The sequence below is a fragment of the Gasterosteus aculeatus genome, chromosome 10, assembly GCF_964276395.1.
Source record: "Gasterosteus aculeatus chromosome 10, fGasAcu3.hap1.1, whole genome shotgun sequence".
NCBI classification, from domain to species: domain Eukaryota; kingdom Metazoa; phylum Chordata; class Actinopteri; order Perciformes; family Gasterosteidae; genus Gasterosteus; species Gasterosteus aculeatus.
Genome location: NC_135697.1, coordinates 8,733,577 through 8,747,858, shown reverse-complemented (window position 1 = coordinate 8,747,858; position 14,282 = coordinate 8,733,577). Strand labels below are relative to the sequence as shown.

Sequence of the window (14,282 nt, the reverse complement as noted above, 5' to 3'; positions counted from 1 at the left end):
TGTTGATTACAAGGTTATTGGCCTGTTAATCGTGTATACTTGGAGTCGTAAAAAGCTAATGCGGCTGCAAATAGAGTATTATTTTGAATATTGTTAAATTGTTAAAATATAACATGTTGGACAAGGGAATAAGCAAATATTTATTTTGATAATTTGCTCAACAATTGAAATTGTTGCAAATTAATAAATTTATTACATTACTATAATTAGCTTTCAAAAAACTCAAAATTATTTAGAAGATAACGGTCAACAGTCAATCTGTGCTGCAGACGGATGCCGGGACAACAGTGATGCTTGGCCCAAATTGTCTTTAAAGCTATTTTTAGACCGGCAAGATGAAAACCCAGCTCAGCGTGAGTAATGCATGAATTTCAGCCAACGGGAAGATGCACTGTGCAGTCAGTTACTGTTACGCACTCAATGGCCCAGTTAAAGTGGCCACAACTCGGTGGGCTGACACTGGAAACAGTGGGCCCGCTGCACGGACGGCGCGAGGGGGGTGGAGTTGCCCTGTGCACTGCTGCCTATGATAGGCTGATCGACCAGACAAAAGCTCCGTGTAAATACAGCTCGTATCTACAGGCAACCACTGGGAATAAGGGGGCTCTTTTGTGTGTGAATTCTAGACAGGCCAACCTTGTTGCCGGCCGCATTCTGCAGCCTCATCCCCATTATGCCTCCGTGAACGGGGGTAGGAACCTACTGAGGGGGTTAACAGTGTCGAGTGGGGGTATTTAAATGTTTTGACAAAGCCTAAATCTGTCACTGGAGCTTTCTGCTCACACACAGGAGTGTATGTCAGAGTTTGTATTTAGAGAGACCTGTATGCTTACTGTCAAAAGGTGTGTGTCGTATGTGCTATATTCTCCTCTCATCAGCAAGAATGTGCTACATTTTCAAAAAACAAAGAAAACTAAAAAACTAAGACAGTGAAAATAGTATTGTTTTGGTGGAGAGAAACATTTTCAAAAATGAAAATTAAGAACTGTACTGAAACGCCTGCCATAGATTAAACACAACAGGTTCTTGGCAAGAAAAAAAAGAAAATCTTATTTTCATCAAATTAAATAAAGTGAGCTACCTGAGCAATGCTCTGAATATGAGCAGAAAACCATACATTGATCTCAAGCTACTTAACAGAAGGTTTGTACCTGGTTGGTGGTGTCTGTGATGGCCATCAACATCTTCTCCAAAGCCGTTTGGAGCCGCCTGCTGATTCCCATCAGATATTCCTCGTTACACAGCAGCAGCCTCTCCATCATCTGCTGACCGTCATCAGTGTCCCCGGACCACAGACTCACATGGTCTGCGGCTGTCTCACTGCCCTGACAGCTTTCTGCAGAGAGACCTGGTACAGAGATCAGAAACACATCACACATCGATCCGGATATATATTATCACAGGATTTTGTTCACTCCCTACATTCTGACTAATTGAGCTATGACAGTGTCTTGGAAAAGCTCACAGATGTTTTTTTAACAGCTACAAGTTAAAATAACATTTGACGCTTACATGAAACAAAACAATAAAAGCTAGACGTGTACTTTATATTCATGACGGATGCAATATGGTTCTAAATACAGAACCTTAATAAGTCACCCTTTGGTTCAAAATAACCTTTAAAACGGCATGACACATTCTGCATTCAGTCGACTATGAAAAACCTGCGTACACATTCTCATACAATTCCACCATGGCAGCAGGAAGGTTCAAACTCCACATTGCTTTTTTAATATTTTAATTTCCTTTATATGAAAAGAATGTCAGATGGTAGCAAGGCACCAGGATAAAGCTGGGGCTGTTTGAAGGCAGAGGGGTGCTCATTATGCTGACGGCATTATGCAAGTCCGTGGTTATCGATTAATTATCGACTTCACCACAATGGTCACAATGTGAATAAAGTCAGCCATATCCAACCCAATAAAACGATATGGAATATTGTAGCAAAGAAGTGTGGTGTCCCATGAGAGAGCCAGCGTAAATATTAGGATTAGCCTGTTAACATGAGACGTTGTTGTCGTCTTTAGCTACCATGTAGGCACCAGCTTCAGTTATACAGAACCATGCACACAGCAGGCACATCTGATATCATTCTGACTCACAGGATGAACTGCCCAACATATTATTTGCATTTTGATCCCCAAATTTCCCTTTCCATTATAAAAAAAACATCCCCAAACTGTGTTTGAATGTTAGTCTGACGATGGCCTAATGATAATGCAGAAGCAGATCTGATCGGACTTGCCTGCAGCATGAGATCTGGCGGGCCCGGTCGTAGCTCTCGGCCGGGTTGCTGTCGGCGTGGTGGATTCGGGCGGTGCAGCCTGCTGTGCTCCACTGAAAGCGTCACGCAAACTTTGCATGTGGAGGCCCATTGTTTCCTCTGCTGCCGCTGTTGTCTTCAGGACGTCGACCAGCACTTGACTGAGTTTCTCGTTGGCGTTACGCAAAACATCTCTAAAAGCAGCAAAAACAATTATGTAAGAGTCAAAATTGTAATTGTAATCTATTTTGTCTTTAATTGATAGAAATCAAAAACAAAGACACAGCTAGTCATAAAAAAAAAATCAACTCAAATACATTCATTATGAAAACGTATGAATGGAGTTTCTGTCACTACCTTTCAACGTCCTTATCGGAGGAACCTCCATCATCCTCTGATGGCAGTTTGCCTCCACCGGCCTTCTCTATACTCCGCCCGCCTCGATCCTCCTCCTCCAATTCCTCCTGACTGTCTTCTCTCCTCTTTAAGGCCTGAACAGGAAGAAGAGAGAACACAGACAGCAGCCCAGTCATCGAAAAAGTTGGGGTTGGATAAAAATAAAAGAAAGAACTCGCAGGGCGGCTGGCTGTATGTGTGGCCGGTAGTTAAAGTGCATTCAAATCAGGCCCGTGGACACACGCCCTTTAACGAGCACACTGGCACAAACTAACAGGCGCGCACAAAGACGCACTTCGAGCTCCCTCCGGCCGAGAGAAACACTACTATCTTTGTGCTGCTATGACAACAGGTGCACCTGAGGCACAGTGACTTGCAGAGGCAATAGCTCCATCTCCTGAAAGAACGACTGAAACGCAGCTGCGCTTCTCCAGTCGCTTCGCCCGCAGACACTACTGGTGAGTGAGAGCGACTTTAGACGGACCATGGTGCGCTTCATGGTGTCCGGGGGGACAGACAGCATACAGTGCAAATGCCTGGAAGATTAAACGTGTTTTGGGGACGTAGCATTGATGAATTTTTTTTGTCAATCAAAATTTAAATACTTTTAAATAATATATTACTTTTTTTTTACAGATTTAGGCTGCATGAACATGGCAATGCAGTTTGAATTAAGTTATTCAAAATATTTCTTTGGGCTTTACAATAGTAGTAAAAGTTACTGAGTTGTTTCATAATTTGAATCAGTCAAAAGTTTAAATCTTAATCTGTTCCATCCATGTTATTTGAATATTTTTTCAATTTTTACCATAATAAAATCAAGATCATATAATTCAGGAGAATATTGAAGAGATTAACATAATGAATGTAAAGATCTGAATTCAGTGTTGCCACTCAGTGTGTTTACATGATGGTATAATTGGAATCTTTGCTTAGTCGGACTATGCTCTCTTTCGGGGGGAGGTGCTATTATCCCAATATACATGGCAGTGAATAAATCGAATCATTGGCCTGAAAGCATGTCATACCCGATACGATAGGTGGCGCTGTTTTCATTACAAGTAGTTGTGATACAGCCATTTCCGCTTGACCGCTTCACCACTACCAACAACAAGCAACAACAACAACAACATCAACATTACGAGAAAGATGGCGAACGGAGAGCAAGGTGAAGCTACATCCCTCTACTGTTTGTGCATGATGTTAATAGGAGCACAGCGAATGCGAATGACGCTATTGGCTGATTTGATAACGGAGAGAAGACGCCGTTCTCGTTATCCGATTCACCGTTGCATGCCGCAATAGTCGAACTATCAACTGGATCGGATCGAGTTATCCAGGGGTGTTGATCGGATCGTAGTCGGACCGCACAGTCGGACAAAGGTGTTTACATGAAACGGATAATTCGATTACAGTCCGACTAAGCCAGTTATTTGAATCCATTTAACCACGCTGATTGAAAGCACAGGCATTTCCTCACCATCTCAACCCATCTGATTACTGAAGCTTAAATACTTTCTTTTACTGAATTATCATTACTGTATCGCTGATTGAGCAAATCATCTTGGAAAGAACACTGAACCTGACAGCCACGGCTATAACACACTTAAAGCTTAATCATGCAATAAATGGTTAGTGAAAGCCTAGCAGGCCCTTGGATTAGCTCTTCAAGTATGCCAATAATCCTCATGAGGAGACTGGCACAGAAATAGAAGAGAGAATATGCACAATCAACAACCTTTCTGTGATGGTTGTGGGTTAACAAATAAACATCAAATGTATTATATATAAATATATGTGTGTGTACACATCCACAAAACTTGAATGGGATAAGTGCTGGTGGATACCAAAAAGAGAAATAAGAGTAGAGAATGCCCTCAAACACATGATAAAACTACATTATTCATTGTAGTATTTAAACAAACACTTTCTTCATAACCTCGTTAGTGTAGTAATAAAGCAGTGAGTGAGCACTTAACATTAATTCAAGCATTTATAATTAAGGACGGCAAACACTTGCATTGCGACAAAGTGCCTCAAGGACGTAATCACAGATGAAATGAATGAAATGCGTGATGTGGGGAAAGTGGAACCGACACGTTTCATCTCGACAGCTCAATGACACTCACCTGCTCGGCTCTTGATTCGGTTTTCTGCAACTCCTCTTTCAACTTTCTGATCTCGGCGTTCCTCTGCTCCAGCTCCCTCTCCAGCCTCTCCTTCTCCACCTCCTCCAGCCGGGCGCCCGAAGGGAGAGAAGCTCTGGGAGTCATCCGCTCCCTGTCCTCCACCTCCTCTTTATCTGACCCGGTCTGCATAGCGGCGCTCCTCTGGCCGGCACTCTTGTTGATTCGAGCCAGCTCAATCTGCTGTGCAAACTCCACGGACATCTGAACTATGGCCTGTCAGACAATAATATGGACACAAGGACAACCAGTTTTAGCACAACTCAGGTTCGGCATTGAGAATCAAACTTAAAATAAATATAATGTTATTAACAATTGTGGCATCAAACTGTACTAAATTCCAATGAATGTAATGTGTCTGGCAGTGCAACTAATGATTAGCATTGCTGATTATTATTTGTTGTTTTGCCTTCAAAACACCACATACAACTCCAAAAATGCACTGTTGTGGACTTTTCTTTTTATCCCACCTGCACCCAACAACTCAAAAGGCATATTTAATTTAAAAAGATCACCGGCAAATATTCATATCTAAGAAGCGAGATCCAGTGATCTGACTGGTATGACTGATACATTTGAATGAATTGACTCTTTATAAAAACGTCAACCGTGTCATCTACTACCTTATAAACTTTATCGTTTTTTCTTATACTACATACACCTACCTTGGCAACTTCCTCCTGCACTCTCTCCCAGTGTTGCGTGTCTTCCAGCCCGATTGGCCCAGCCGCCCCGGGACTGGAGCCGGAGCTTCTTGCCCAGTTAATGCTGTCGAGATGCTGCCCTCTCTCTCCCTTCTCCTCCGGGCGCTCCTCTGTTCTCCTCCCCTGCTCCTTTTCCTCTGTCAGTTGCCTCAGCTCGCGCTTGTGCTGCTCTTTGAGAACAGCTACTTCCTGGACATACTTGTGGAAGAGGGCCTTCCTCAGTGCCTGCAGCTGTGCCGTCAGACCCTCGGACCTGACGGGCCAGCGCACCTCCACCCCTCCCTCTGACAGCTCCTCCTCACCCAGCGCCTGCAAAGAGGGAGGATGGCTACAAGTTACAAAACACAAACTAATGTTTGTAGTGTGTGGAAAGTTCCACGAGGCTGATCCTGAAATTAACCGATCATTACTTTTGCTCTTTAACCTCGATTAATACACTCTGTTGTTTCCCTCCACCCCGCAGGAGGATACAGAGAAGGCTCCCCGAAGACACGACCACCCTGTCTTGTGCCGGTCTTCTTGTCTGAATCGGTCATTCCGCTTCTTCGGGAACACTCGCCTCAAGCTTAACATTTTAAATCCAAATGGCTTGAAGCCATTCAAAGAAGTTCATCATCATGCCCAGCTTCTTTCAATTTTTCTCCGTTTGTCGCTTCTCCGTCAATCCTTTACCCCATCTTACCCTCTGATCTCAGCAGTCACACGAGCTGGAGAAACTTGAGGTCGGCGGGAGGGGAAAGACGCAGTTGGAGTGACGTGAGTGAGAGATGGAGTGCAGCTCATTCACGCAAGGCCGAGTCCTCCGTTAGACGCTAGAATACGTCGGATTGCGTTCATGAGGAACACGCTGACGCGGCAGTTTATGTAACGTCCAATGCTTTCAAATTGTTGGTATAGGGCCGTTTGTGATGCTGCTCTTGAAGCAATGCTTGAGAATTTAGGGCACGTTTTAGCCTAAAGGCGGCCACTGAACCCTGCCACCCACCCTCACTGTCACAGCGTCTTGATGCGTGCACACGTGTTAGCTGGTAGTGAGATGTCATGCATTGCCACATAGAAGATTTAGATCAGGGCAAAACGTAGAGGCCAAACCTTTAGTTCCTCTCCGTACTCCTCCATCCCCTCAGAGCTGGACTCTGGAGCCCTGGATAGCCAAGAAAACAGAAAGAAAAAACAAAAGCTTTAAAGTTTACCTTTGATGAAATCATACTGGGAATCATTTCCCTTTAACATGACAGTGGGGAAAAAAAGTAAGACATGTGTTGAAAACCAATGGAGTAATCATGTTAACGCTATCAAACAGTGGAGGGCAGCAGCACCTCAGGTTGCATAGAAACAGAAGGAGGCTGTGAAAAAAGTTATTAGTGCGTGTATAAACACAATAGACATGTACCGTCTCAAAATAGATTATAGCTGTATTTTGGAGACCTGGATTCAAAAAATAATCTAAATGTCACCCAATTTGTTTCCTGTGGTTCCAATTTTTACATTACATTACATTTAGCAGATTTACCCCATGCAACTTACAATAAGTGCACTACTGCAGCAAAACTAGTGTGAGCAGGTAAGTGCAATTTTAAGCACTACTAAAATGCCTCCTATAAAATACACATTTTCTTTTGCCATAATCGTTATCTCTAACGATAACTATAGTAGATTTTATTGCCTTAGGCTGAATGCATAAAAAAAGATATTCCACATATGTAAAAACAAGTCACAGTGTCGCCTCTTCACCTGTCATGGGTCTGAGCGCCTGCCAACTCCTGCAGCCGCTGCTGCAGCATGAAGAGCTCGGTGGCGTAGCGCTCCTCGCTCTCAGTGGCCTGCTGCTGGTAGTGAGCTCGGAGACGCTCCATCTCTTGTCTGTGACTCTCTTCCAGCTGGAGCTGCTTCTCCTGCTCCTCCACCTTAAGCCGCTGAAATTCCTCGGGGAGGGAGATCGTTGGATCTAACCAAGAGAGAAGGGGAATGTGAAATTTAATACGCACAACTGGAAACTGAATTTGTCACTGCGGCTAAAGATAAGAACCTCAAGTGAGAAGAGGAGAAAAGAGAAAAAACAGAAGATAATACAAAAATACATTTGCACACCCCTCCTGAAAGAAAAGGGAGGACAAGTTAATTTATATGTTGGTCATCACGGCCACAGTTCACATTATATATTGCATATATAAACAAAGTGTTTGTTTTCCTTTTGCTGCTAAACACAGAGGTGTTTTGACCGGACATTAGCGATTGTTTGCTTTTCTTTTTCTGTAAAAAAAATAATAACTTTCCATTTACCTTTACTTGTAGAGGGACTTGAGCTAGAAACTTGGAGGTCAGAGTTCTGCTTCTCACTGCTGCTCTTCAGATCGTCATATGCCGACTGCAGCTGCGTCATCTAGGAGACCGACAGATATTTGTTAGTTTGTTATCATCTTATTTATTCACCAAACATGCTAAAGTGTGGACATTTCATACAAACTGCAGAATACATCAGAATACACCCACCTATGCATGTAAATCAAACTGCTATCTTCTATTTCATAGCCAATTAAACATTTACAGACAGATTTCTAAAAATGTGTTTTGACCTTGTTCCCATCAGCTCTCAGCTGGGTCTGGAGCAGCGTCAGTCGATAATGTTCCTTTTCAATCCTCTCCCTCGCCTGCTGAAGATCTCTGCAGAGCTCTAAAGAGAAACCCATTTGCTTTGTTCATGAAAGGATTTCGGAGGAGACACTTATGTACTTTGAGTACGAGTTTTTTTAGTTTTTCCTTCCGGCTAAGTGATCACAAAAATGAATTCTAATCTAAAAGCACCTTGCAGATATAATTTGAACTTAATTATTGCCCACAGGGGATCATACATTGGAAATATGTGTTATATCACCTGTAATCCTTTGTTATACTGTAATTAGATATATTTGAGAGACAAATTACCTCTGGCCTCCAGGATGATGGAGCTGGATTCACTAGTGTCGGGTCTTTCTACTGAAGGGGACGGCTGGTCCTCTGCACCAACACTCTCCAAAAACTGTTTACCAAACATCCTTTGAAAAGACTGATCCCAAAACAGAGAGAGATCGTGTTAACCGAAACGGTGACATGGCAACACAAATTAATACAATTCTGAAAACCTCACACAATACAGCCACATATTACCTGGATGATCTCGTTGCATTCTTCTGAGACAGCTTTTAACAAGTTGTGGCGTTTGAAAGTTTTTGGATCATCTGAAAAGAAAAAGAAAATAATAACTGAAGTGAATAACTCCTACGTTTCACACAGACAACAAACAGGGAACTGAAACAAATGCCAGATACCCAGGCTATCTGTGTTGATCCCTCATGAATGATAAATCAAAACCATCGCTGAGGGGATGCCTCACCACTAACACAAATGCACACAAAAGGCCACCGGCTACACAACCGCTCACCTTGCTCACCGCGATCTTTCCAGCTCTGCAGCTTCAGCTCCAGGATGTGAGCGCGGGCGTCCGAACCCTCCTGCAGCAGCTCAAGTTGGGCGGCGTGCATCTGAGACAGGCTGATGCGTTGGGCCTCGAACTGCAACCTGCACTCACCCTAACCACAGGAAGACATGTCGTCCCATTAGCACGGTTGGATTGAACATGTAGCTAACGGGCCAACGAGACAACACTAAATGTATGGTTGAAATATTTGGAAAAGTTTGGAAAGGCTGTGAAGAGTAAAAAGGTACATATGACTTTATTACTAATATTAAACATATATTAAAGTGTGCAGCATGCTACAACCATTTGGTAATCAGGGTAAATAGAGGAATAGGGGAAATATCCCTCTCATCAAACAACATATTTCCATCAATTCTATTATTTCTGGGTGCAGTAAGCACAAGCCATCTGCGTTTCGGATGAGAGGTCGGCTATTATCACAACTGTGACAGAACAAAAGGCTCTTTTTCTAATTATGCATTAGCACAGATTTGTTAGGGTAACACAAATATGAAACGGATTCATTTATCTTTGATGTCAGATGGGTTGTAAAGCACACTCTACATTTGAATTAGGCTGTATTTAAAATGTTTTGTTATGATGCAATCTCCACATCCGCTCCACCACACGTGTAGTGCACGAGTCCTTTCAGGCGGCTCAGATGCTGCTGCTTGAAACATGCAGATGGGGGCTTTTCAGTGCCTGACAAACACTCAGCGGCTATGTTATGATGTGCCGCAGCGACTCGCACAGCAAAAACAGAATCACTTCTATGACAAAAATGATGAGGTTGACTAAGAAACAGAACACCTGAGTTGATTTGTAGTTGGATATTGTACGTGACCAAAATAAAACTGAATAAAATTACAAAATGAATGTTTGCGCTTTGCTTTAGAAAGATGTTTGGAGCTTCTACGTCGAACCTTTTCTTCCTTTCACAGCACGGCTCTGCCTGACAACTTTTGTACCACTACTGACACGGTTGAATCAGGTGGGTTCATTTATTCATTTTTGAATTTTGAATATTCCTTTGTTCATTTAATTGCTACAATGGTAAACTGCAGGACTTGAGTCTTTTTTTTACTACATTGCCATCGATGAAACAGGCAACCTGGTACAGCATTTCGGGGATGTTAATGGTGATCTGCTGCCATTCGTCAAGCTGAAAGGAGCCTGAGTTTATACGATTTTTGAATCACATTTTATTAAGTGAGAGCTATTTAGGACAAGAACCCCAAAATGCTCCTGCATGGTATGCTGTATGATGTTTCAAAGCACCACTGAAAATCAAAGGGCGGGATGTGAGCTTAAGTGACATTTACATGCTCAGAGGTCTCTCCTCCAGCTCCCTGGCACACAACGGGCTCGGCGCTGTGGTCCGTCCCATGGCTGCTCACCTAAACAGGCAAACACAAGACAAATATTATAAAATATTAAAACTCTCTCACATTTTACGCGTGCAAAAGCAGACAACTATGAAAACGGAAAGACACTGCATGAACGATCGCTTCCCGAGGAGGAGAATGAAAGGATTTGTTCAATTAAGTGCGGTCATTGATCAGTGGGCTGTCAACTAAAAAGACTTCGACATTAAACATTCCATTCTGGACCATATGCGGTGTTTCCAACCCAGGATGTGACAAAAACTTTATGGAACACAGATTCAATGACGCAGCTTGACGTGACAGACAGGAAGGGGTGAAACGGCCTCTCACCTGAAACCCTTTACTCCCTGCAAGATGGAAAGAAACTAGAATGGACACATTTCATCCCAGTGTCATTGATTTAAAGAAATCAGAATCAGAAATCTGCGGGGGATTGTTTTCTTTTCAGCCCATTTTAAAAAACAACGTCAAATTCAATTTTGAAGCAAAGCAGCATCAAATGAGTGGAGATCATACATATTGTGAGGTGTTCCTTTTATGTAGAAATGAGCAGAATGCCAATGGTCTTAATGCTTCCCTGTTTTGTGCAGGCTGTGCTGTGTGTGTGTGTGTTCTCTTTTACGTTATTCCACCCGCAGTAGCCCAGAAGAAATGACGCCAAATGGTCGGCACAAACTTAAAAAAAACCCCAAACATACGGCTCTTTAAGAAGCAACAGTGAGGCTGCAGCGTCGCTCCCCGAGGCAGCGACGAGCCGCACAGACACTCCTGGTCGTCACTGGAGTGAAAAAATGTCACTGCTGAAACGCCTCAGCCGTACTCGGCTCCATGTGAAAGCTTCATCTGGCTACCGCTTTAAATTCATTGCAAGTCTGGCATTTTTACAGCATGCAATTTCAACTACGCTCCTTTCCCCCCCCCCCCCCCCCCCCGTCACACAAAAGGGTAATTTAATCACACTTAGAAAAGCCGGGGACGCACGAGAGCGCCTACCTGTCCGTGGACTAAGTCTCTGTCCCCCTGGTGTCCGTCAGTGGAGTCCTCCTCGCTGGCCCTCTCCTGCGAACATGACATAACCTGCCTCTCCATCTGCGGCTGCATCTCCGGTTCTGCAGCACTTGTTGCGCTCTCTTCCTCCCCCACTGCCTCCTCCCTTTGTTTTTCCTCTCTGCAGTCTGAAAAGGCGCTGCCCAGTTTGCGCTCCTGCTTTGACCTCCGCCGTCTCCTGTTCCTACTTGACCCTGGGTCTGTGGGCTTGTGGGGGGGTGATCGTTCATCAACAGGTTCCTCCTCCCCCGCGGCCGCGGCGGACGGAGTCTGCCGAGGTCCGTGGAGCTCCGAGGTCTGCCGGGTGGCGTCTCTCTCGGGCTCGGCTGCCCATAGGAGGGACCGAAGAGCCTTTATCTCCTCCTGCAGGGCTTGAATCTGAAGGTGATGGTCGTCAGAGGGGCAAACCGGTTCACCGGCTCGCTCTTCTGGCTGGGACTTGGCTTTTCTCTGGGCGTCCTCCCCAAATGTCTGCTCCCTGATAGTGTCTTGCTCCTCCTGGAGTTCTTTCCCAGGGCTTTGACTTTGCGGGGCAACCTCCACGTTGGCTTGTCTCGCTCTCACCAGCTCTTCTTCCAGCCGTCCAACTTTGCTCTCAGTAAACATCAGGCGGTCTGTAGCCTCGGAGAGCCTCTCAGCCAGGCGTTCGTTCTCGCTCAACGAGACATTCAGCTTCTCCATTAGCTCGGTGGTATCTTTTTCGATCACGGCTTGTTCCCGTCCGTCTGTACTCACATCCTCCATTTTGAGATCTCCGCCGCTCTCCTCCAGCGCCCGAACCTGTGACTGAAGACTGGCAATCTTCGCCTCAAACTCAAGTGTCTCCTTCAGTGTCCTTTCCTCTAACTGCGTCTTTGCTTCAATAAGACATTTGTACTCTTCCTTCAGCTCTTGGTAGTTTACCTCAAAATTCTTCTCGGCGAAGGAGAAAGTGCTCCTCTGCGTTTCAATTTCCTCACCGAGCCTGACTACTCGTTGCTGTATTTTATTGTTCTCTGCAACGAGTGACTCAATTTTCAGGACTTTTGAGTTCAACTCTTCTTTCAAAGCCTTATTAGATTCTATCAATGCCTCTTTTTCCAATTGGTGCTGTTTCCGTTTGCTCTCCCAACATAGTTCTCTCTCTTCAGTCTGGCTGTCAAGCATCTCTGCATTTTTATGCAACGACTGAATTTCCCTTTCCATTTGAGCTCGTTCTCCTCCTCCCTTTCGCAGTTCATCGAGCTCTACCTGGAGCTCCTGAAGCTGCTGGACAAGCTCATCTGCTTTGGAGCTGTGCAAAGCCAGCTTCAGATCTTCCTTGAGTCCAACGATTTGGTGAAAAAGCTCATCTCGCTCGGTGGCAAACTCGGCTTTTTCTCTTCGTAACAAATGCAGCTCATCCTCATAAGCGCTGCGCAGCGTCGCCGACGCCTTCTCGTGTTTGATAGCGGCTTCATTCAGGAGGTTCTCTGTGTTGAGGAAGTTCTCCCTTTGCAGGTCTTCCCTAAGAAGAGTGAGCTCTTCCTCATGACTGAACAGAAGCAGAGTCCTCAGTCGGTCCAGCTCTGCTTCCTGAGACTGCGCCATGCGGTCGAGCACGGCATCTTTCTCCCTCTCCAGCATCTCCAGCTTGATCTTGTAGTTGGTGGTTTCGGAGTCGTGTTGCACCTCCGCTTCTTGTGCCGCCTTCTGAGCGGCAACGAGCTCGCTCTTTAGATTGTCAGTGGCCTCTTGGAGGCGCCTCAGTTCACCCTGTTGGCTTTCCTGGGAGACGAGGCTGTGGGAGACCTGCTCCACTTTCTCTTTAGCGGAACGGAGATCTTCGAGGAGATCCTCAACCTTGGCCTGCAGGTCAACCTTCTCTTGGGCAAGTTGGCTAAGCTCCTGTCTGGCTCTATGCTGCATTGCTTGGGACTGCTCTAATGTCTCTTGAAGTTCCCTGATCTTTGCATTGAGTGTGTCCACCTCAACACAAACCGTGGAGCTTTGAGACAGTTGCTGTGCCTTCAGAAGCTCGAGCTCTGCGCGATGTTGCTCGGTCATCTGCTCCAGTTTCGCTGCGTGCTGCAAATTAACCTCCCGTTTCATCTGGACTATTTGCTGGCCGTACATCTCATCCAGTTCTGCCCTGAGAAGTTCGAGCCTCCTCAAAGTCTCTCCCTGCATCTGCTGGATGGTGTCACCCTCGGACAGGCTGCCCTGGTGGCAACGCTTCTGCAGGTCCTCCACGGTACCCATGAGCTGCATGATTTCGTTGGAGGACATTCGCTCTTTGTGTCGGGAGGCGGAAAGTTCCCCCTTACAGCTTTCTAACTCCGCTCGCGCTTCCTCCAATGCCAACGTAAAGCTCTCTATTTCACCTTTACGGCTTTCCAAATCAGACCTTTTACTCTCCAAATCCTCCATGCAGCTTTCAAGCTCTGAGTCCTTTGCAGCCATTTGCCGTTGGAGGTCACGCAAGCGTCTTTCAGAAGACTCCAGCTCATCCTCCAGCTGGGTGAGAGAGCAGTCACGTTCTGAAATGACTCTCTCTTGCTCCGCTATAATCAAGTCTTTCTCATCTGATGGGTTTATAATATTCTCGTCAGTAGTCCGCCCCACATGAGCAAGTTCCTCTCTGAGCAGCGTGAGCGACAGCTCGTGCTCTGTGATTATTGCGGTTTGCTCCGAAATGAAGTGATTTTTATCTTTCAGCGTTTGTGCAAAAGACTGCTCCGCCGTCCTCAACTCTGCCAACAACTGCTTCTGGCTCGAAATACGTTTTTCTTGTTCACCAATTAGCAGGTCCTTTTCGTTAATCCTCTGTGCGAACGATTCTTCTGACCGGCGTAGTGACTACAAGAAAAACAAATGATTAGAAAT

General features: G+C 45.1%; 1 protein-coding gene across 16 annotated transcripts in view; it reads right to left on the bottom strand.

Annotated features, from left to right (window-relative positions):
• akap9 (A kinase (PRKA) anchor protein 9) overlaps positions 1 to 14,282 on the bottom strand; it is a 48,918-nt gene that overhangs the window by 23,392 nt on the left and 11,244 nt on the right. For 15 of the 16 annotated variants that reach the window (XM_040189174.2, XM_040189170.2, XM_078081481.1 and 12 more), the window contains 14 exons: positions 11,385 to 14,255; positions 10,329 to 10,403; positions 8,971 to 9,118; positions 8,697 to 8,767; positions 8,475 to 8,595; positions 8,126 to 8,223; positions 7,833 to 7,932; positions 7,284 to 7,497; positions 6,642 to 6,693; positions 5,511 to 5,858; positions 4,789 to 5,061; positions 2,621 to 2,754; positions 2,246 to 2,457; positions 1,152 to 1,348 (listed from right to left, as the gene is read on the bottom strand). In XM_040189174.2, coding sequence (XP_040045108.2) covers positions 1,152 to 1,348; positions 2,246 to 2,457; positions 2,621 to 2,754; positions 4,789 to 5,061; positions 5,511 to 5,858; positions 6,642 to 6,693; positions 7,284 to 7,497; positions 7,833 to 7,932; positions 8,126 to 8,223; positions 8,475 to 8,595; positions 8,697 to 8,767; positions 8,971 to 9,118; positions 10,329 to 10,403; positions 11,385 to 14,255 — 4,914 coding nt within the window. The remainder of the gene's footprint in view (positions 1 to 1,151; positions 1,349 to 2,245; positions 2,458 to 2,620; positions 2,755 to 4,788; positions 5,062 to 5,510; positions 5,859 to 6,641; positions 6,694 to 7,283; positions 7,498 to 7,832; positions 7,933 to 8,125; positions 8,224 to 8,474; positions 8,596 to 8,696; positions 8,768 to 8,970; positions 9,119 to 10,328; positions 10,404 to 11,384; positions 14,256 to 14,282) is intronic. The other variant, XM_078081480.1, reaches the window with a different exon arrangement.